We start from the raw sequence: 24457 nt of genomic DNA, 5'->3' as shown, positions 1-24457 counted from the left end.
ACTTTGACTTCTCTTCACACATGCTGCCAGACCTGTTGACCTTTTCCAGCAATTTCTGTTTTTGTTTCTGATTTACAGCATCTGTGGTTCTTCCTTTTTTTTTATCAAATCAAGCAGTTTGCTTTGCCTTGAATGGTGTTGAAGTTCTTGAGTGTTGTTCAAACTGTGCGCATCCAGTAAAATGGGGAATATTCCCTCATACTGATGGCTTGTGCCTTGCAAATGATATGCAGGCTTTGGGGAGCTAGGAGGAAATTTTTCTTGTTAGGATGTAAATGGCAGCAGATTAGCGATTTATAAAGACTGTATCTTTTCATTTTTCTGTATTTTAGCTTGTAGACTAAAATGGAAAAAGGACTGCTTTAAAGACAAAGGACTGTGGAAGGGATTACTTACACTCATTCTAACTGTTGTTTACACTGCTGTTCAAGCAATAGGAAGAGGTTTCTGCAGATGAGCTAGAGCCAGGCTCACATTTGAAGGGAGATCCAGCCAGCAACAAGTAGCTGATTGGTCTGTGGAATGGTGACCAGTTATTGATGATAAAGCCTTTTGCCTGCCAACAACTATGTGACTGTGTCCCAGGTAGGTGAACAGCTTGGAAGTGCGAATGATAGGGTCAGGTGCTTTTGGGCCTCCAGAAAGGGAGATACTTCCTTTTTCTCTGCAGTGACAAAACCCAATGTCTGATGAAAGCCAGTTTATTTTCCCTCATCAGTTGCTGCAAGATGCAGCTTTTAACCAGTACATCAGAGACTTTATAAGTTGTGAACCAGTCACTCTGTGTCTTCTGTAAGGAAGTGAAAAATACCTGAAGTAAAGAGAGATCAACAACCAGCAAATCCTGGAAAGCAAAAGGATTATCTCCGCAAATCCTGTGGACAATGGGAACATTGGCATGTCTTCCCAATTTTTCCCTCCAGCCAAAACATCAACATCTTTTGAGTCTATCTGAATGTGTGTAGGGAGAGTTTAGGGAGTGTTAACAAGTTGCTGTTATACGCCAGCAGTTCATACTTGTTCATCTGTAGCTAGAAGCTATTTATGTCTAATAAATAGCAATTTGTGCTATTACAGAAACCTGGGTCTAAAAAGAGAGATAAGTTGGGGAATTTTGTGTATGTTGATAAAATTTCTAACTGTTGTGATGACTGCGGGAGTAACAGGGCTTGATTTCCATTGTGCTACCAGAGTAAGGTGTGACAATTGCTAATGCCATTGAATGTCAAGCAGAGATCCTCAATTCTGTCTTGTTGAAGGTGGTCATTGTCTGACACTTGTGTGGCACAAATGCTATTTGCCACTTATCAGCCCAAACCTGAATGTTGCCCAGCGTTTACTCTATGTGTCATGGACTGTTTCAGAATCTGGAACTTTGTAAATGGTTTTGAACATGGTACAATCATCAGAGAACATCTCCTTTCCTGATCTTTGCTGGAGGGAAGACAGTTTGTTTTTAAACTTGGAAGAGTTCAGAAAAGATTTACAAGGATGTTACCAGGGTTAGAGAGGTTGAGCCTTAGGGAGAGGCTGAATGAAATGGGACCATTTTCCCTGGAGTGTGAGAGGCTGAGGGGTAACCTTGTAGAGGTTTGTAATATCATAAGGGACATGGATAGGGTGAATAGCCAAGGTCTTTTTCCCAGGGTAGGGGAGGCCAAAACTAGATTATATAGGTTTAAGGTGACAGGGGATTCGAACCCAGGTCCCCAGAATGTTATCTGGGTCTCTGGATTAGTCCAGCAATAATACCGCTAGGCCATTGCCTCCCCTGTAAACCACTTTTTTTGTGCTTGAACTAACTCTTTCCACTTTTCCTCCTGATTCCCACTGATACTTTCTCCAAATATCCATTGAGTTCGATTTTGCTTAAGTTCCTTGTTGTCACATTTGGTCAAACACTGCTTGATATCAAAGGCTATAGCTCTCATCTAATGTCTGGAATTCAGCTCCATATTTTTCCACGTTTGGACCAAGACTTTACTGAGGTCTAGAATGGAATAGTGAATAGAACCAAACTGAGAATTGGTGAGCATGTTATTGCTGTGTAAATGCCACTTGATAGCATTATCATTGTCATCCTCTATCATTTTGCTTATGAATGAGTGTGGACCTATGGGATGGTAATTGTTTTGATTGGACTTGTCCTGCCTTTCCAGGTCAGGAAGTACCTGCAATATTTTCCACTGCATTGGCCAGATGTCAGTATTGCATCTGCACTGGAGAAGTATGGTAACGTGTGCAGCTGTTTCTGGGACATAAATCTTCAGTTCAACAGCCATGATGTGTTCACGGTCCATAGCCTTTTCTGTATTCACTATCTATAACAGCCATTTTACATGGACTGAATTGAAATAGTTGAAAACTAGCATTTATGTTGCTGGAGATGTCAGGAGGAGATTTCACGTGGTAATAAGATGTCATTAAGACCTCTTAATTTAAATGCTTTCATCGTAAAATTATGTTTTTTTTCTCAAAATTGGCCATGCTATATTAAAATAGCGAAGCTGCACAATGTAGTCAATACAACATCTGTTGGCAATTCTGTGAGGCTCACACAAGGGATATCCTGGGATAAGTCTAACTGTGTTTCTTACTACATTTCTCCTCACTCTTTCTTTTCAATTTAGTTGTTATAAAAAGCACCAACTAAAAATGAAGTCCTCAGTGTCACCAGCCAACTTTGTTAGGAGGAATGTAAATTTGCAGCCCAAGTAACTTTTATAATCGCACCACATTTAATTGATCTCCCTCCCTCCCCGTTCTCCCATTTGGCTCAATTTATCTTCCCCGCCCTGTGGTCCAGTTTGTATTTGGCTTTGATTCTTTATGCCATGTAGTGGGAAATAACTAGTTTTTCCTAAATATTACCCAAATATTATTTGATACACTCACCTCACACTGGTCACAGAAGGCTCCTGATACTCCTGGCTTACAGCGACATTGCCCAGTAGCATGATCACATTCATCCGTGCCACATTTCTGACAGGGACAGTCTTTTAGAAAGCAAAGATATCTTTTTATTAGTTCCAAGGTTATTTTCGATCTTCACTTGTTAATGCAAAATGGACAAAACTTTGAAAGCTGCATATTCGTGAAATAAAAGCTTTGGTGGTCATAAACAATGGCCCAAAATTTCCTGGATCATTCTAATGCAGAATACTGATTTACCACTGGTCCAGCATTCTACCAGAAAAAGAAATTATGTCATAATTTCCTGCAGGATTATTCTGCCTTCATGGATATGTATACCTAACATAACAGGTACACATAAAATACCACAAACAGGTACGATGTGTAGGCTGCTATCTTCTACTATGGTGTCTTGCTTTCAGAGTGTCTCCTGCCTATCTTCCCCGCTTTCCGCTTATTGTCAGAACTGCTGTGACTCTTAAAGAAGGTCATTCTAACTGCCTAATCCTTCTGAGAATCTCCAAATGGAGTCCACACTTTGAGAAATTTGTGTAAATTGAGACAAACCACCTTTTGATTGAGGTTTGTTCCTGAAATTTAGGGCATAGATTTATGCCAGTGCATAAATATAGGAAACTCATTTGTCATTTCAATGGATCCACATAAATGAACAGCAGAGAGTTTGACAGATGCATCTTGGTTCATAAAGGCTTCATAAACAATTGAGGCAATTTGCTTGCACAAATGTTTCAGCATAAAATCAGTGTAAATCGTTTAAGCACAACTTTCCTTTCATTAAAAAAAACAAGAATAATCTCAGGCATAGCTGAACCAAAGCATTCCATGAAATTTCAGATTATTGTGTATACCACAATGCACATTCAAATCCTATTTTAGATTATTTAGAAATACTTGCATTTATACAACAATTCTCACGTCTCTTAGGATATCCCAAAGCAACCAATAATTAATTCATTTTAATGTGTGGGTGAAGTTGCTATGTAAGAGTCTGTAGCATTTATATTTTACACAAAGTCTCCAAAATCAAAAATGTGTTCAATTTAACAATTATTTTTGGTGATGATGGCACGAAGAACACCAGAAAATTTACTTTTCAAGTAATACAATAGGATCTTTCACGTCCACCTCAATCATTCATAAGCCTCCATTTCATTGAAGTCACAGAAACACCAACAGTGGAGCACTCCTGCAGTAGTGCACTGAAGTGTCATCTTAAATGATGTGCTTAATTCTAGGAGTGGGACTTGAATTCACATTCTACTGCCACAAATGAGTCTAATTAATTTATTTTTCATTCTTTTTAGGATGCGGGCATTGCTGGCAATACCAGCATTTGTTAGCAGCCCTGAATTGTCAAGAAAATGGTAAAAAGCTGCCTTATTGAGCCCTTCTAAGATTTGGAAGGTGCTGTTGAAGGAGGCTAGACAAGTTGAAGCAGTGCATCTTGTACACGGTACAGGTGGCTGCCATTGTGCACTATATGGATGGAGTGCCAAACAAGTAAGCACTTTCTCTTGGATGGTGTTAGGCTTCCTATGTATTGCTGGAGCCTAAGGTTGAGTTTCCTGACTGTGCACTTTCAGACTGCAGTTTTGCCAGGCCAGGGCTGACCCCATCAACAGCATGGAAAACTGATAGGAGAATTCAGCCTTCACCTTTTGAGGAAGGCTCAACTAAGTTTTATGTATATTAGGCAGCTCCTCTAAATTTCTGGGGCCAGCAGCTCTTCTGTGTCAGCAATGGGACTGTAGTTGCTGAGGGTGGGTAATGTCTGCTGATGGATGCCACTGGGACCACAGGTTGCTGGGCACAAATCCCATCTCCACCCCGGAGCCTGCAAACAGCTCACCAGGTTTTACCAGGCAGTCTCAACAGACAGCAAGGGTTCTTCCCTCCAGTGTCGAAAGGAAGGGGGCTTTAACTGGCTGCATTAACGGTTCAGTTGGTGTCTGGATGGGTGGGACCTTCACCTCTCCCCGGCTACTGGCAAAATGCCATGCCTCCAGGAGGATGATGAGTATACCATTCCCTTCCTTCTATAACTTTTGGCAAACCCCAATCTTCAATTCCTATCTGTTCCTGCAGACTCTAAAGTCCTGACATCAGGTGAAGAATTGCATTATTGGTGTTCATTCCCCTGTAAAATGAATGTAAAATGTGATATAAATTTAAAACGCTTGCACAGTCTTGTTTCTATTCCTCAGGAAATTTTAGAATGTTTTCAGAACATTGAATACTTTAGATAAACGTCCACCTGGTTTTCCACTGTAACTGTTATACATATTTGTATAATTGAACCTTTCACTAATGTAATGGAGGAAAGTAAAAAGGATTTATTTTTGATCTTGAGTACATGTGGGAGCATTTCTGGAATTGTGTTCATTATCACAGTGATTAAACATTGTTTACAACAGTAGAAACTGAATTAAACAAAGAGAACAAAGAAGATGTCTTGATCGAGTATGCATGAAATAAATGACATCATCTTCAGAAGTGGCAAACACTGTAAATACTTCACAGCGTATCATATCATATCACATTAATTCTTACAAATACATTTCTGAGATATATCATGGTATAGCCCAGATCGAAAAAGGATTACATAATTTTGTGACTAAGTTTCATCAATAGATATCAAATATGAAATTTGGGAAAATTACAATATATTTCATCTTTCCCTCCACAGAAAGGATTTGGAAATGTTTGAGTCTTAAAGCTATGCACAAAAGATTAAAGACGTAAAAGATGTTTGTAGATAGGTTTTAACTTGATCTTTCATCGACTGTAAAAAGTAAATACTTTATAAACAGTCTGTCTATAATTGATGATTATCTCACATGCATAATGGTGGACTTATTTGTTCTGTTGAACGGTCATTGACCTGAAATGTTAACTGTTTCTCTCCACTGAAGCTGGTGGACTTGCTGAGCATTTTCTGTTTTGATTCTCTGCCTTAAACATTCCCCCAAGTTTATGGATACAGGGGAATAAAAAGATAGGGAGACAAAGTCAATTAGATTTCCAACAGAGCAGCATCAGCAAGCTTTCATCAAACTTGGAACTTACATGCAGGTGGAGTGGCTAGGAATTAAGCTGCTTTGGTCAATTAAGTTGGCCCATTAATGTCAAGAAGCATGAGTTTGTAATATTTTTGTATTGCTGTATATTAATTGAATTCAATTGTCTGTTGCTAGTGTTAATAAAATCCTGTTTCATATCAAAAACTGACTGTTTACATAATGAGCTGAAATCACAGAATAAGTTTTAAAACGATTCAAGTAACCTAAACAACTAGACTTCAGACCAAACCTTCTGACCCAGAGGTAGGGACACTAGAACTGCACAATAAAGCCTTAAGGGATAAATTGTTTTTAATCAACCTGTTCAGATGTACCTCCAGGGAAAGTGCAACTCAAACCCCAAGCTTTTAGTCCACAGGCACAGACAATATCACTGTCATGCAGGATCCTCTGCTTGTTATCAAGATGGCCGAATATTAATATTACTTCACCTGGCAATTTACAAACCATAAGAAAGATTGTCTAGAAGTAGGGGATTAGAGATAAGCAACTTCAACAGAATGTGAATGATCCATTACCTGAACATTAACAAAACATCCAGACACAACCTACGCATTCAGATGGGTATAAACGAAACTATTGAACTCAATCACTTTAAACAATGGATCCCAATTGAGAAGGAGAAGTCTAATGGCCAACTAATCAAATTTCTTTAAACACTGAACCTGGAATGAAGGTTTCCCCTGCTTGTTGTGACTATATTTGGTAATTGGGCAGACTGTGAATGGAGATCATGTGATGCACAAGCTCACACTTTGTGTTTGAAGAAACTGCTTTCCAGGGTCAGTCAGAGACCAGACAGGCCATGTCTAGGTGACAATGTGTAGAAAACCTACAATCTCACTCTGTACAACCATTCTGCAAGTGCATGCCCTGCCTATATTCCGACCAGTTAAACCCTGCAGGCAGTATTTTTAACAAAAACAAGCTGCTGATGCCAGAGGAAAAAGTCACTCATCAACACATTAAATCATCTTGATGGAGCATCCAGAAAGGTCACCCAAACCCAAAAGAACTGTTGAAGTTAGCCATCTGCATATGACTAACTTTCTTTGGGACCCTTCAACAAATTAAGCGAGCTCCTTCCAACTTTGTAATTTATCTGTTGAACATGTCGGAACCTCTTGAATGAACAAGATGTGAATGATGAATGATTTTATTTGTTGTCACATGCGTTTTACAGTGAGAAAAACAGTAAAATACAGTGAAAAGCTTTTCCACTTCACCATGATCCAGTGCAATTTTGAATAGTTTAAGAATAAGAAAAAAATAGAAGGATATAGCTCAAAGAGAGTCCACCAGTCCTGAGCTAGTTCATTATCATCGATCCATGTCAGAGCTGGAGTATTTTTATTACTTTATTAGCTTGGGCGTTAACTACAATAAGTATCATGTCATTTCCTTTTAAAAATTATAGGAAAATCTTTCTGTGTGTATCTTTCCCAGTCACAGCAGAATTGAATATCCACCAAACTGGTAAACAAATTCTTTTTAAAATACCCGTTGCAGTCAAATGAGAACTGGAGCGTTGAGTGATTCTACCATTCCTCACCTAGCTCTAATAAATGTTATGTTTAGGTTTGAAATAAAATTGTTTGTTTATGGTTGAAACAAAATTATTTCATTAAATGTTCATTTGTAGAGGAATAGTTGTTAACACGGGCTAGATTATTTAAATTAACTAGACTAATGTTTTTCCTTGATAATATTTCATCCTTCAATTTGTTTGAATGGGCTATCCATTAGCTTTTGAGAAGAAAAGTGTGCTTGCAGAATTATTTTTTTTTGGGCGTTTGTCCAGCTTGCAATAAATTCATACTTGATTAGAGCTGTAAAGTTAGTGACCAAGTTACAATGGAATCTGAGGCCTCTTTATTGTTTCTGATATAAAAACATAACTTTGTAGCTTCAGTCCCTGGCTATTCACAAAGGGTATGAATAGCCATCATTTTCATACCATGTTTCCATAAAGAAACTTCATTGGATTAAACTACTTGAAGTTCACGAATCTTGCCTCCATCAGAAATTTGAATAAGCATCTTCCAACAAAATGATTAAATATCTATCAGGAATTATTTTTCTAAAGCCTTATTTTTTGAAAGTATGGAATTAGAACATAGAACATAGAACATAGAACATTACAGCGCAGTACAGGCCCTTCGGCCCTCGATGTTGCGCCGACCTGTGAAACCAATCTGAAGCCCATCTAACCTAAACTATTCCATTATCATCCATATGTTTATCCAATGACCATTTAAATGCCCTTAAAGTGGGCGAGTCCACTATTTTTGCAGGCAGGGCATTCCACGCCCTTACTACTCTCTGAGTAAAGAATTAGTAGTCAATGTAGTAAAAAAAACTCTCAAGCACATTTGAGTAATTTTAGATTTTAAGCCTGTAAGAATGTTTATTTTCCTTGTTAAAAAAAATCAGACTGTGATTTCTAATATCATTGTTTTCCCATCTTGGCCACACGTATACACCACTTTTGGTGATAAAGTACACATTAGCAACTCAGAATAAATGAATTTTAATATTTAATGATCATTCTGTTACACTCTGAAGTTCTCCAGCTGCATCTGTAAGTTACTTTGATGACATAACAATTATTTAAATGGATGAACATACCTGTGCAGTTTTTAGCAGTGACAGCATCCCCATAGTACCCTGGTGCACAGTGTTCACAATGGATGCCCGTTGTATTTCTCAGACAATTACGGCAATGCCCAGTTTCCTCATTGCAGTCATCAAATATGAGATTGGGATCAGAATTACCATTGCAGTTACATTTTCTGCAATTACTTCCATACAGCATAGGTGTTCCATAGTAACCAGGAGCACATCTAGAGTAAACAAATATCATTTTAAACCACAATCAATGCATTGTCATGGAAATATTCCTTTCAACCTGCATGGATGTATGACCATGCAGCAATTCAGGATACCAGAAGTAAATAATACATGTACAACATGCACGTGCATAACCTTCTGACAATCAGAAAAGGATTACAGGGTTGATCAGATCAACCATGCAGAGTGAATTGACATTTGAAAGCACATGACACCCAATCCCATGACATATAAGAGTCCCTAGATCAAAACATCTATTCTCCTCTCTTTCTGTCAGACCTGCTGAGTGTCTCCAGATTTTCTGTTCTTGTTTCAGATCTCCAACATCCGCAGTTCTTTGTTTTTAAAGACTGTCATGGCCTACTTTAGCAGAATGTATGGATAAAATGCTTAAAGCCAAAGAATTTCTTTTAACGTAATAGAGAGGACAGAGACATAATTGAGGTGGATATCCTAAAATAACTGTAAAAATAGCATTTCACCATCTGTCTGTCTCGTAAAATGTATTATTGAATGTGAAGTTCCTGTATTTGAAGGTTAAATACAAATCACCTTACCACAGAAAATTAATATCTGTTCATTTTATTCTAAATACCGCTTTAAAAATGTCACAAATGTAATTACACAACCTCTCCATCACTGAAAATTAACTGCAACAATTGCAACTTTTCATACATTTAAATTTTAATCATTGTTGCAACATATTTTTTTAAATGTTAAGTTTATTTTTGTTTCTTGCCATCTTTCTTCTAACTCTCTTAATTCAATCTTTCCTTCTCTCTCTTTATTTTTCTTTCTGGATTTTCCAAATATGACTGACACTTATTCGTTCAGACCTTGCAGTGTTGATTTCACAATCGTCCAAATGAGTTGATTGACCTGCTCACTCAGCTCCCTCGTGTCCTGTAAGCAGTTTTGCAGCTTTTATAAGTCCCCTTTCCAGCAATGTGCGGGACAAAATATTGATAAATTAAATGGGAAAGGCTGGGTCTAACAGCAAGCTCCATATGTAGGCTTGCCATTGCAATTTTTTAGCCAACATATATTTCAGCAGAAACAAGGTAATAAAACATAATGGTCACTATGGCTTAAACTAATGGTAGTTTTTTTTACAGTTGTAATTGATGAACCTTGGCGTTCTGAATCACCCAGTAAAAGAAGGCAGAATATCAGCGATATTCTACAAAAGAGTTGTGACACACTGAAAATGCACTTAGAATCATAGTCACACAGCATAGAAATAGATCCTCCAGTCCAACTCATCCAAGTGACCATGTTCCCAAACTAAACTGGTGCCACTTGCCTGCATTTAGCCCATATCCCTCCAAACCTTTCCTATTTGTGTACTTATCCAAATGTCTTTTAAATGGTGTAACTATACCCGCATCCACCACTTCGTCTGCCAGTTCATTCCACACATGAACCACTCTCTGTGTAAAAAAGTTGCCCCTCTGTGTAAAAAAAGTTAGAAAATTCAGCCATAGTTCCTGAATGCTAGTGGTTTTGCTGGACCATTTCCTAGCTCTGAATATCTGGGTCAGCATGGACGAGTTGGACTGTATCTGTGCTGTACAGCTCTATAACTGTACTGCCGTTCTTATGTCCGAGCTTTTGATGAATCAATGTGAATCTATATGTCAATCTATAATACTCTGATGGGTTAGGGCCTTTAGCATGGCAGTTTTCTGTTCCACCTTTCAAAAAGTCAGGAATGGAATGAATCTCTAGGGCATGGTGGCTCAGTGGTTAGCACTGCTGCCCCACAGCACCAGGAACAAAAGCAGAAGTTGCTAGAAAAGCTCAGCAGGTCTGGCAGCATCTGTGAAGAAAAAAATCAGAGTTAATGTTTCGGGTTTGGTGACCCTTCTTCAGAACTCTTCCACAGCACCAGGGTTCAGTAGCAGCCTCGAGTGACTGTCTGTAGAAATTTGCACATTTTCCCTTTGTCTGTGTGGGTTTCTGCTGGGTACTCTGGTTTCCTACCGTGGTCCAAAGATGCACAAGCTAGGTGGATTAGCCATGGTAAATGTTGGGTTACGGGGATAGGATGGGTCTGGGTGGGATGCAGACTCGACAGGCTGAATGGCCTCTTGCTGCACTGTAGGTATTCTACGTTTTAATACTGCCTTCCCCGCACCCATATGGGTTGGAGATGGGGACTTCTGCCCCTGACTCAGGAGAAAATCATCACCTCAGAAAGCTTCTGACAAATTAGCCCAAGTAGCCCCTGCAGCAGATAGGATTGCAGTTACAAGCAGTCCCAGATGTGGATAAGTACGGGAGTCACGAGGCAGAATAGAGGGAAGTGGGGGCTGCTAATGGGGAGGTTTGGGGGTTGGTGGGATGAGCACATGCATGGAATAGAAGATAGAAAGTTGAAGTTGAAAGTTGAAAGAAAGCAGTTAATACGGATGCCCCCACCCTGCCTAATGTTGTAGCAGGGTCACACTTCTAGCTTCTGTCCATTGCTGACCTTCTCTCACCAGTCAAACAACTAAGGCTGGGTACAGCCCTAAAGTTGTCATTAATTGGTCACTTAAGGCCCTTAATTGAGACAAAGGTGGATGCACAGTCTGAATTCTGACCTGCACTCCCTGTAAAGCTGGGGAAAATTTGGGGTATTCAGGATCCTGATGGAAGGCCATCTGAGGAGCTTAATGCTCCTTCCACCTGCAAACCCTCAGTAGGTGAAGGTCCATTCTGCCAATTGGGTGGGAAGGTATACAGCATTGCTGAAGCATAAATGCTTAAGGGCCATGCGGCCTGTTTCTGTGTTGTCTGCACAATTTCGCAAAGTTAAAATGTTCATCCAAACACTAGACATTCCAGCAAATTGTGTTGGTCTTCCAGACCTGAAAGGATCATTTTCTATCACACACATTTTAATGCAAATGACAAAATTTTAAAAGAGTAACCTTTCACATCTGGGTCCAGCGTAATTTTCCTTACACAAGCAACGTAATTTGTCAGCTTTAATCTTACAGGAAATAGCAAAACTGAAAAATAGAAAGAAGAAACCAACAAAAGTCATTTTATGTTCCTAGCAGTGTTAAAGATTTTTTTTTGCTCGTTTGTTGTATAAGACAATTGTTGTGTTATTGCATAGATTCCACACAAGACCAAACTCTATCTTTAAGACAGTTACAGAAAATTAGAACATGTGACATTCTACTGTAAAGGTACCGGCCTCATTTTCAATCACTCTTTCTGCATAATGGAGGAACAGCAATGTGTGTTCAGTCAGTCAGTTATGTATATGTAATGTAAAGGAACATCAGTTAAAACAGGACCAAGACCGTGTGTAAATCCGTGATATTATGGCAACGTAAACAGTGTTATTAATAAACTTCAAGACATCTTTCTCTAAAAGAGTTCTGTCTTTGTTGTATGTGTTACATGAGCTAAGTATGTGACAGCATTCAGGCCATTTCATTCTGCTAGTAGTGTTGGACCCAAGAAATTACATTAGTAATGATTCTGCAGTATTCATGTCATATTGCCTCCATCTATTCTACTGATGTCACAAACATTCTGTGGGTGGACATCTATTCAATTCACATTGGTCCAGGCTTGACATTATTAAATTCAATGCTGCACTTTTTACTGTGGGCAAGCAGTCTGATTTTACAGTTCTGTACAAAACAAGGACTGATAATTCCTCTGTGTAAACAATCTATTTATAACTCATTTTAACATGAAAAATGAGAATATCTTATTTCATATCCCAGAGTGTACTATTTTCACGTTTTCTATCAGGCACACATTTGCTTTACTTAGAAACACTGTGATACATAAGCTTTGTAATTTGATTGAAAGCTCACTTCAAGGACACAAATGAAATTTCACTGTGCCAAATACATACATTGTCATTCAGCTGAGGCATGGCCACTCTGTCTCACTGATATATATTGTCAAGCAGGCCATGTTTCAGTTTTTAATATTATCCTGTTTAAAAGCCAACTCCTTTCAGTGACAAATTGCTCTAAAGGACTCCAAATGAAGAAGTCACATGATTGCTTCACATATTAATGTTAAATTTTGTTTTTAAACAAGTTTAATAAATACAAAATATTTTCTCAATTAGACCCATGCTTTTTTTTTAATCTTAACATTACATACATTTGTTCTGTGTTGCTTAGTTTTTTTATACAGTTTCCACATTATAAAGCATACAACCATTTCAGGGCTACAGTAAATAGTTCTTGTTTTCTACTTACTTATTTGAAGGTATACTCAGAGGGCAAGGACAAGGCTGGCAAGACTTATGATGACCCTGGACAACATCACCAATATATCCATCAAGACATTTTTCACAGTGATCCCCAGTTGTATTACTCTGACAGTTCTGGAATACAAAGTGATAAATTATTCATGTTTCATCATTTATTGAGTAATAGATTGCAATTGAGTCCCTAATGCAACTGAAGTATTTTTTTCCCTTGCAATATTCATTTTATGTTGACATTTTTAAATCAACATGAGTAAATTATTCATGCCATACCAACAGAATGTCTGATGTATTTGCTGCGCAGGTATCCAGCTTTTAGTTTTATAGTCCCTGCTTCTTAACTAAATTTCTTCCAGTCTTGGTACGGAATCACAGTGTGACCAAAAATCCAAAAAGGTACACAGTTACAAGAAAGAAAATCATTGACACATGTTTAAAGCAGGGAAAACAACATGCATCACAATATAACTATATTCAATTTAAATGGTGGCATGTTGGTCCAAATTATTTAAATAGTCATTTGTTTGAAAACACCATTAAACAAATTTCACTTGTTTCTGATTGTTATGTTACTGTATGGTGATAAGTAACCTGTACCAATATTGATCTGTGAATTGTGTCCTATTCTGATCTTCACTGAGGTATGATTGTCATTATACTACCATTCTAGTGGAAGTTACTAATCATGGTGGGGTCATGTTGATAAAGCACAAAGTATCCCACACCGACCCTTCTCCATCTTCCTGCTATCAATTGCAGTGAGTTAATAATGACGATATAGAGAGAGGTGAGTCTGTTCTCATACTAACGAGCAACTTTATTTTTATTAACTATTACATTCTGTACATGAGTGGGTAGAAGTGGGCATTCTTAGAACTCTGTAGGCTGGGTCCTAGTTCCAAGTGCATCTATTTGTGAGCAATAACAAGACTTACCCATTATCTTATACTTCGTCCAAGTCATTGTTCTATCCCTTTAAATCATTATCATCTAACCAGTTTTATTGTCCTTAATATTGAATTACCAATGCTTTTCCTATGCCCACTTCCCACTATCACCTCCACTATTTCCCTGCCCACCCCTCTAAAATCTCTTTTTCACTCTCTCTTATCCCAAATTGTGGAAGGATGTGACTTCAGTGGTTCACGTTTCTGTTTGTAGGAAAGCAGTCTCTTGAGCAGGCTGGATGTATAATCTGACATGACCATGAACGCTTGCAGCATACTCATCACTGTGCCTGAAGGCACTGGCTTTGAAGAGGTGTCAACACGTGGTACAGTCAAGGGACAAACTCTCAGACCTGAACTGTGCTGAGGCTCCTGGACTGTGGAGCACTGCAGAATGTGAAAGATCCCAGTGATATGCTTCATCTAGAAGACCCTCATCAGAATCTGAAGAAGGTGAACCATCTGTGAATTCTTCAGTATGAGTACAATCAATATAGGACACTGCTGTAGATTGAGGTAGAAACACTGAGGATACAAGAGCAACAATAAAGCCATTTCTGATGTGTTGGCTTGCTTGAAGTCAAAGCAGATACAGGAAAATTGGAATGGACGAACTCCAAAAATTTAACATGATAGTGTGGCATCACCTCAGCACAAACAGGCTCTCTGGTAGGCTGATCTGCTGAAAGTGTTGAAGTCAAAGAAGGTTATAAGCTAACAGAAGAATTTGATCGTTCTATAACTATCGTTGTAGTGTTCTGACTTTCAGAATGATTTGTTAACAAATGAGATAATGAATCCTTGGAAACGTATTGGAGTATACTGGTTCTTAATATATTGAGAGAATTGGAAGATTGCTCTCTGCATTCAGGCACCTGGTAGGTAAGGATGGTAGGAAGGATGTTTGCAGTGGGCATTGGTACATTGTCAGGAAGGATTTTCTGCACATGCTGCTGTAGCTGCAGGTAGGACATCCTGGAAGGCCCACTCAAAATGAGCGGGGATACCCAATTGTGGTTGCAGTTGAACAACATTGAAGTGTTGAGTGGGACTGTGGGACAGAGGCACAGCTGCATTGTGTAGCCAGTGAAGGGGTGTTGTCAAAAGAGACAGAGACTGCTTGACATTTGTCAGTCTGTGTTGTATTCAAAGAACATGGCTAAATCCAGGGGCTCTCTTTCCATCAAATCAACAATGGTGACAGCTTCGTTTTCTCGTGCTCCGTTGTCAAAGAGTAAGACAGGCATGATCTAACACAGCTTCTTGACTGGGCACCTTCATGCCTAATGCACCCGTATTCTACAGGGTGTAGCCTGTCCTGAGAAGGGAATGAAAGATCCATAAATTTCACTTCCGGTCCTTTGAATACAGTGGCATCAAACAAGAGAAGGTCATAGTCATTGCCTGTTCTTGAATAAAGAATATTCAATCCGTGACAAGCTTCTCCATTCAGTAAAGAATATGTTGATTAGAAATGACATGCAGAATGACTGTGAACTCGCATTCATTACAACAAAGTCAAAGCTTTTCATCTTGCACTCATCAGGACTGAAACACAATAAGAAAAGCGTCGGTCATGGACCTGTTGTGCCTGTAGACAAATAGCAAAGATTTAAGGCAATTTTGTAGGCTGCAGTTGATGTGAGCCATGACTAACCTCTCATGCACTTCATAATCATGGAGGTCAGAGCCACCAGGCGGTAGTCACTGAGGCACGTTGCATGATTTTTCTTTAGCACCAGCATGATGATGGTCTTATTGAAGTAGGTGGGAATTTCAAGTCGTAATAAGGAGAAGTTAAAGATGGCTGTGAATACTCCCACCAGCTGGTTTGCACAGAACCTGAGTGCACAGCTAAGGGTTCCATGCTTTGCGTGGGTTCACTCTCGAGAAGGCCGATCTATTATCTGCAGCGGTGACCATAGGTACATATGTATCCAAGGCCATTGGAATAGGTGACGTTGTCTTACTGGCCTTCTGTTCAAAGTGAGCATAGGATAATTGTGCGTATTGGGCATGGATATACTGTTGCCTGTGACTGAGCTACACTACTAACATTGTCCCCTCTTTCTTGCAGAATAAAATGGAACATAATATAAGCACAGAGAGCGGAACTAGGTATGATGTTGGTACAGCTAGGAATGTCAGTGCAGCCACCATTCACAAAAGGATATGCCATGCGAGTCATAAAGGCTGCAGTAAGCCCCAACGAAGTATCACAGTGCCTGTACAGTGCCACTTCGCTTCCAACTCCCTGTAACTCTAGCATGGAATAAAGATATCCAGATCAGAGTTGTTTCTGTACTTTTGTGTAGTCCTTCCCACCTTTTCCCCAGAAATAAGTGCTGTTAACTGATTGATGGAAAGCACACCAAGATTCCATGCTCCAATGAGCAATTCAATATCAAACCTACAGTTATATTTAGTTCCTTGCATATAGATATGCTGCATTGTTAAAAAATCTCTCCCGTGAACTGCATGTAACAGTAAAGGATGTTAAAACTTTGGAATTAAAAATATATACCTTACAACAAAAGGAGATGTGAGGAGCAAGTCTTTTTAGTCGGAGTGGTAGGAGTCTGGAATATGTTGCCAGGGGTAGTAGCGAAGGCAGATACAATAGAGGCGTTTAAGAGACTTTTAGATAAGCACATGAATATACAAGGAATGGAGGGATACGGACCAAAGGCAGGCAGAAGGAATTGGTTTAATTTGGCATCATGTTCAGCACAACATCGTGGGCTAAAAGGCTAGCTCCTGTGCTGTATGTTTTTATGTTCTATGTTTAACAAGCTTTTATGTCTGTGAGGATAATGCAGGCGAGAAAGACAGATTTGTACAACTGATCTGCTACAGATCCATGCTGCCCCAAGGGGAATTCTGTTGCCAATTATTCAGGATAATGTGAATCTCGAATGACATCATCATTGATCGTAAAAAAAAATATACAAAAAAGCAAAGAGTAGTGGGAAACTAGTAAACTGGGAAATCTTTAAAGGCCAACAGAAAGCCACAAAAAAAGTTATAAAGAAATGTAAGATAGATTATGAGAGTAAACTAGCTCAGAATATAAAAACAGACAGCAAAAGTTTCTATAAATATGTAAATTGTAAAAGAGTGGCAAAGGTAAACATTGGTCCTTTAGAGGATGAGAAGGCCAATTTAATAACTGGGCATGAGGAAATAGCCGAGACATTAAACAGTTATTTCGTGTCGGTCTTCACAGTGGAATATACAAACAACATGCCGAAAACAAATGGCAAGAAGGTTATAGCAGGCGAGAACCTAGAAACTATCATTATCACTAAGGAGGCAGTGCTGGGCAAGCTAATGGGGCTAAAGGTAGACAAGTCTCCTGGCCCTGATGAAATGCATCCCAGAGTACTAAAAGAGGTGATGGGGGAAATAGCAAATGCACTAGTAATTATTTACCAAAATTCACTGGACTCTGGGGTGCTTCCCGCAGATTGGAAAACAGCCAATGTGACGCCACTGTTTAAAAAAGGAAGTAGACAAAAAGCAGGTAACTATAGGCCAGTTAGCTTAACTTCGGTAGTGGGGAAAATGCTTGAATCTATCATTAAGTAAGAAATAGCAAGACATCTGGATATAATCTGTCCCACTGGAAACACCCAGGGTAGGTCATGTTTAACTAATTTGGTGGAATTCTTTGAGGACATTACTTGCATGGTGGACAATGGGGAACCTGTGGATGTGGTGTATCTGGATTTCCAGAAGGCATTTGACAAGGTGCCACACCAAATGCTGCTACATAAGATAAAGTTGCACAGTATTACAGGTAATGTATTGGCATGGATAGAGGATTGGTTGACCAGTAGAAAGCAAAGAGTAGGGGTAAATGGGTGTTTTTCTGGTTGGCGGTCAGTGGCTAGTGGTGTGCCTCAGGGATCAGTGTTGGGACCTCAGTTGTTTACAATTTACATAGATGATTTGGAGTTGGGGACTAAGTGAGGTGTGTCAAAATTTGCAGAGTGGTAGAGCAAAGTGTGCAGAAGACACTGAAAGTCTACAGAGGGATACAGATAGTCTAAGTGAGTGGGCAAAGGTCTGGCATATGGAGTACAATGTTGATAAGTGTGAGGTCATCCATTTTGGTAGGAATAACAGGAAAATGGACTATGTTTTAAATGGTAAAAAATTGCAGCACGCTGCTGTGCAGAGGGACTTGGGTGTCCTTGCGCATGAATCGCTAAAAGTAGGATTGCAGGTGCAGCAGGTAATTAAAAAGGCAAATGGAATTTTGTCTGCCATTGCTAGAGAAATGGAGTTTAAAAACAGGGAGGCTATGCTGCAGCTGTATAGCATCCTGGTGAGGCCACACCTGGAGTATTGTGTGCAGTTTTGGTCTCCTTACTTGAGAAGAGATATACTAGCACTGGAGGGGGTGCAGAGGAGATTCACTCGGTTGATTCCAGAGTTGAGAGGGTTGGATTATGAGGAGAGACTGAGTAGACTGGGATTATACTCATTGCAGTTCAGAAGAATGAGGGGAGATCTTATAGAAACATATAAGATTATGAAGGGAAGAGATAAAATGGAGGCAGGGAGGTTGTTTCCGCTAGCAGGTGAAACTAGGACTAGAGGGCATCGCCTCAAAATAAAGGGAAGCAGATGTAGGGCTGAGGTCAGGAAGAACTTCTTCACCCAAAGGGTTGTGAATCTGTGGAATTCCCTGCCCAGTGAACCGGTTGAAGCTACCTCACTGAATGTTTTTAAGGCAAGGCTAGATAAATTTTTGAACAGTAAAGGAATTAAGGGTTATGGTGAGTGGGCGGGTAAGTGGAGCTGAGTCTCAAAGAGATCAGCCATGATCTTATTAAATGGCGGGGCAGGCTCAAGGGGCCAGATGGCCTACTCCTGCTCCTAGTTCTTATGTTCTTATGTAAGGTTTCCAAACAACAGTGATGACAATATGGTGATGTGTTGGTTGTCTGGCAACACTTCGCAAGCTGCTATATGTTTTACAAGCCATATTCGGGTGATGTGCTTTCAGTTTTTGGCCAGACAATTTGTTTTACTTTCAACAGGCCATTATTGTAAAAATATATTTACACTGTTTCCAGGCAACAATGATCCACTTTTATGAATTTTATTTTCCTGTTTTTATGGCATACTGTTTTACATCTGACATTGTTGGGGCAGAGAGAAAAGTATTGAAATTGAGTTTTTTAAACAAAATTCTTGTAAGGGAAGCAGACATCACTGGCAAGGCCAGCATGTGTCGCCCATCCTTAGTTCACCTCGAACCAATTGATCCATTTCAGAAGGCAATTAAGAGTCAACCACATAGCTGTAGGTATTGAGTCACATGTAGGATCAAATCAAGTTAGGGTGGCAGCTTTCCTTCCCTAAAGGTTATTAGTGAACCAGATGGATTTTCACAATAATTCACAGTGATTATATGGTTGACATTAGACTAGCTTTCAATTACGTATCATTTTCAAGTTGAATCCAAACTTCACAATCTGCTACAGCGGGATTCAACCCCATATCCCTGGAACATTAGCCTCGGACTCTAGTTTGCGAGTTCAGCGACATTACTACTGCACTACCACCTCTTCAAAATCACCAGGATCTCAAAATGAAGTTCAGTTGAAGTATTCAATAACAGGTTAAAGAGATGGCTTAATACACCACCTAATTCTTTTCTTGATGCATGGCTCCTGTCCTGACTGCTTCCTACTTTTCTTTTGATTGCAATTTACTGCTAATGGAACCATCTTCTAGTCACGCATAACGTAGTGTCTATGCTATGGTTCAATGATCAATGGCAGTTCATTCACATTAAGTTGTGCTGATCACTGTGCTATTCTTGAGCAAATACTATTGTTAAGTTATTACACACTTTTGCAGCAGGTGGGACTTTAATCCTGACCTCCTGGTCAAGTAGTAGGAATACTGCCACTTGCAAGAGCCCTTGCAATTATTATTACTTTATGCAACAACCTGACAAGAGTGAATAGTTGTGCTTGTCTCATGGCCAATGAATCATAATGTCTCTCTAGGAAGAAAGTTAGCCTGGTCTTCCTACAGTAGAGGTAGTAATTTGACAGTTCCAGTAATAAATGATTGTAATTAAGCAATTTACCAGGTTAGAACAACTATTTGGGCCAGGATGGCCCATGGTAATTTAAGCCACTGCCAATGCCAGCCAACTTGATTGAACAGCTCAAGAATAGTAAATGAATGGCAATTTTCGGTTGCTGTAATAAAACCTTCCAGAAGGGAGTGTCGGATAGAATTAATAGACAGCCCAGTAATCAAGTAAATTATAAGGAGCGTACCTGGAATTGACTATGAAACTAGCATAGGAATAACTAAATATATGTTATCTGAAGTTTACAACATTTTAACTCAGTTTGCCAAACCTCTGATTGTCACACACTGGTCTGGATTTAGTCACTGTGGAATGATTCAAACATATGGTATAGAAGATATAAATAGATGAAAAAAATGATGGGAGGGGAAGATAGGAGAGGTTTGGATTGAGCATGACATAGGCACAAGATTTTTGGGCTGATGGCTGGTTTGTTTGCATAGACGCTATGTATTCCTCTGAAGTAAGAATACATTAAGAGTTTAGTGGTCAAGATATTGTTGAAACTGGAATTATTCACAAACCTTGGTTGGACTAATAAGTTTTATTCAGTTATTGGCTAAATCATAAATACCAACCAAGTCCTAGGTTTGGTGACTAATCTACACTGAACTTACCAGCCTTAGGGAGGACAAAGTAACCGTAGCACAATGATTGGTCCTGGTGGTTTGAGTTAGGAATAGAAAACAGCCGAGATCATCTGTAGGCTGATACCCAATGGCTGTTACTGAACTGCATGTCTGTACATATACACATCTGTGAGGGTACAAGATCTTACGGGCCCCTATTCTAAACACTTTGTGGTCAAATAACTTCCTGAAAGTCAGGCTTCTAGGATTTTCAAAAAGTGATAGAGAATATGAGGATCTTTAAGTGTCAGATCTCAGACCTGGAGGTCGCACTCCTATTTCTGATAGGTCCTATTTTCACTAAGGGCGAGGCTATTAAATGGGGCATTACGAGATTCATGTGTGAAATCTGAACTCAGCAAGACCATTAGAACTCGGTGTTGAATTCAAACGGGCACTAATTTTGCTGGTGGTAGTGTGAACATTTAGAGTGGACGTGGATGTTGTGAATTGTGGATGACGTCTGCGAGACTGTCAAACTGTCAAGCTATTTAAATAGTCAGTCCTTTTAAAAACTAAAAGTAAAGTCACTTGCAGGCGTATGTGATCTATCGGAAATGTGTTGCAGCAGTTTCAATAGCAAAACTCTTTGTTCTGTTATAGGAGTTGATGGATTGCTTTCCAGTGGTATCAGTATCAAAGAGTGAGGGAGGTGGTAGCAATTTCATAGTTTGATTAACAGGTAAAAGAGGTTATTAAAGGATTAACTGTTATGTCGTGGAGTTATAAATATGTCTATTTTTAGAACAAATTAATTATTTGAGGGGATGTAAATCCAGTGAAATTCTTAAAATCAATGACATTGAAGTCTGTAATTGATGTTTAGTGCTTTATTTTGTTTGATTCAGCATGGATCCTGATGTCTGCCTGTGATGAATACTGGGTGAGCTGACAGGAGGGTGTAATAGTGGTGCATGGGAGGACAGGAATTGCCATGAGTTGGCACTAATTTTGCACAGAGACCATGGGAGTGTGTTAGGAACGCGGGAGGATATGAGTTTGCACTAAGTTGACATATGGGCTAGAAGGGACCGTGAGTTAGTGAGGGTATTGATTGGTTGACTTAGCATGTTTGGGCATGGTAGAGGTTGTGATGGGAGTGGTTGTGAGGGGTGTTTGGCACCATTCTGCAACTGCCTCCCTGAAATGAAGATCCTAAAATTTGAGGCACCTTTTCCGGCAGTGGGTGCAGCAAATGTGTGTACTACTTGGAACAGAAATCCGTATCCCAGCATTAACAGGCTGAGTTTGCTCAGTGTGTGTGGCATGGTATCTTAGAAAGTAGTTATTGGGCTTAAGTGAGAAGAGGAATGAACAAATAAAAGCCTTAATTTGTGTTGCTTATATTACAAGCCTATGTTTATGTTTCTTGAAACATTATGAACAACACCCGGCCCCCTCCACAATACCTTACCAGTATACGTTTCCTGTACCTACAGCATATCACTCATATACAGAATAAATATTATGGTGAACTGATTCAGGAACATCTGAACGACATTCCTGCTAGTAGATTGGTTTTCATAAATTGCAATCAGCAATTTTACACCGAAAATCATAATTAGTCATATACTTCTTTAATACTTGCTCTTCAGATATGAATATTGAAGGCAAGGCCAGTATTTAGTACCCATTTCTAATTGCCTTTGAGCAAATGGTTATGGGTTGCCTTCTATTTTCTTTAGAAGAGTGATCCATTTGGTACATATACACCCATTAAGAAGGGAGATCTATGATTTTGAGCCAGTAAGAATGAAGGAATGGTAATACAATTCCAAATCAAGATAGTACATGGCTTGGAAGGGAACTTACAAGTCATGGTGATCCTGTGCATCTGCATGCCTGTTCTTCGAAGTAAAGGTTATTGGTTTGGATGGTACTGCTGAAGGAGGCGTTGTGAGTTGCTGCAGTGCATCCTGTAGACGGCACACACTGCTACCACTGTGAGCTGGTGATGGATCAAATGAATACTTAAGATGTTGGTTGGATTTCTGTACACACGGGATGTTTTGTCCTGGATATGTTGAGCTGCTTGAGAGTTGTAGGGTTGCATTCAACCAGGCAAGTGGGAGCATTCCTGACTTGTGCCTTGCTCATGGCGGATGGGCTTTGGAGTGTCGGGAGGTGAATTACTCACTTCAGGATTCTCAGCCTGCTCTTGTAGCCATAGTATTTACTCGGTTGGTCGAGGTAAGTCTCTGATCCTGATCGCCCCAGGGATATTTAAGGTGGGCAATTGAATGGTTGTAATGAGGTTGAGAAGTGGAGAGATTATCTCTTGGAGACAACTGTACCTCTACTTGTATGGTGTGAATTTTATTTGCTACTTACTAGCTGTTGAGTAGAATAACCAACTCAGTTGGGAATTATAAACAAGTAACTTGGGGAAACTGCATAGTTTGATAAAATTTTTAACCTTTGTGATGACTCCGGAATAGTGGGCTTGATTTCCAATGAGCGTCCCCAATAAGGCATGACAATATTAAATATAACAACCTATAATTAGCGACTAGGCGGTAATGGTGAACCAACATATTCAGAACAGGTAGATTCGGGAAACTGCACATTTTGATAAAGTCTTTAACTTTTGTACTGACTCTGGAATAGCAGGCTTGATTTCCAGTGTGCTTCTCTAATAAGACTTGACAGTATTAAATACAGCAACCTATAATTAGGGACTAGGCAATACTTGTGACTGAACATTTTCAGAACATCAGAATATTCAACAAAGAAAATCTCCGCTTAATCTTTTATTTTCCCTAAAGACTAGGTCAACATATGCAGCAGGACAACAATAACAACTTTAAACATTTTGCTATTACATTCACTTGATATTTAATATTTAATTAGCTTTAGCACAAATAATCACAAAACCTTTACCAGGGTAGACTGGTACAAAGTGCATTTTTAGATCAAAACACATATGTAACCTTTCAGAGAGGATCAAAGAGATGTTTCTGAAGTCTCGTATATGTGCTGAACTTATCTCCCAGGATACCTGTTAAAATTCTTGTAGCTCACTATTTTGAAAATATTCAAAGGCCTGAGGCTAGGGAGGCAACAGAGAGAAAAAAAAAACAAAAGAAACTTGGAAACTAAATAAATGAGGACATCAGCTAGACTGCACAGTAATTCTTTCCTCAAAAGAAAGGAACATCTGTTGCTCTTTACGTTGTAAATAATAACATGGGCAAAACAACAGTATTTCATGAGATCAGTCATCAGTTGGACTTCTATGTCTACTTCTTTCAGTTGGCCCTTGATGCAGTTCCATCAACAGTCACCACAGTTTCAATGGTGGTGCAGGTAGACTGCTGCATTGCATGACTTCCACTCAACAGCCACTAAACAGGATCTGTAATAAAGGATGCTGCTTGGCCTGCTGTGTTCATCCAGCCCTGCACCTTGTTGTCTCGGATTCTCCAGCATCTGCAGTTCCTACTATCTCTGTAATGAAGGAGTCTGACTGGCACAAGCAACACGGACAAAATACTTATCAATGCACAAGTATGGATGATCGAGAAGTTCCATTAAACTTTTGAGGTTTCTCAGTTCCCATACTGGCATGTCATATTAGGAACCAGGAAGGGTTGGCGGGGGGCGGGGGGATCGGAGGTGGGGTTGGTTCGCGCAGTTGGCTGGATGGCTGACTTGCAATGTAGAGTGATGTG

At 39.5% G+C, this 24457-nt stretch overlaps 1 protein-coding gene across 1 annotated transcript in view; it reads right to left on the bottom strand.

Annotated features, from left to right (window-relative positions):
- The window catches only part of lama4 (laminin, alpha 4), a 161510-nt gene that overhangs the window by 101705 nt on the left and 35348 nt on the right, over nt 1-24457 (bottom strand). Inside the window, exons 3-6 of the mRNA XM_048597028.1 lie at nt 13082-13209; nt 11780-11860; nt 8643-8857; nt 2896-2996 (exon numbers count right to left, since the gene is read on the bottom strand). Coding sequence (XP_048452985.1) covers nt 2896-2996; nt 8643-8857; nt 11780-11860; nt 13082-13209 — 525 coding nt within the window. The remainder of the gene's footprint in view (nt 1-2895; nt 2997-8642; nt 8858-11779; nt 11861-13081; nt 13210-24457) is intronic.

This window comes from Rhincodon typus, chromosome 5 (genome assembly GCF_021869965.1).
Source record: "Rhincodon typus isolate 14 chromosome 5, sRhiTyp1.1, whole genome shotgun sequence".
Lineage (NCBI taxonomy): Eukaryota > Metazoa > Chordata > Chondrichthyes > Orectolobiformes > Rhincodontidae > Rhincodon > Rhincodon typus.
The sequence above is the reverse complement of the archived record's forward strand: the minus strand, read 5'-3'. Positions and strand labels throughout refer to the sequence as shown.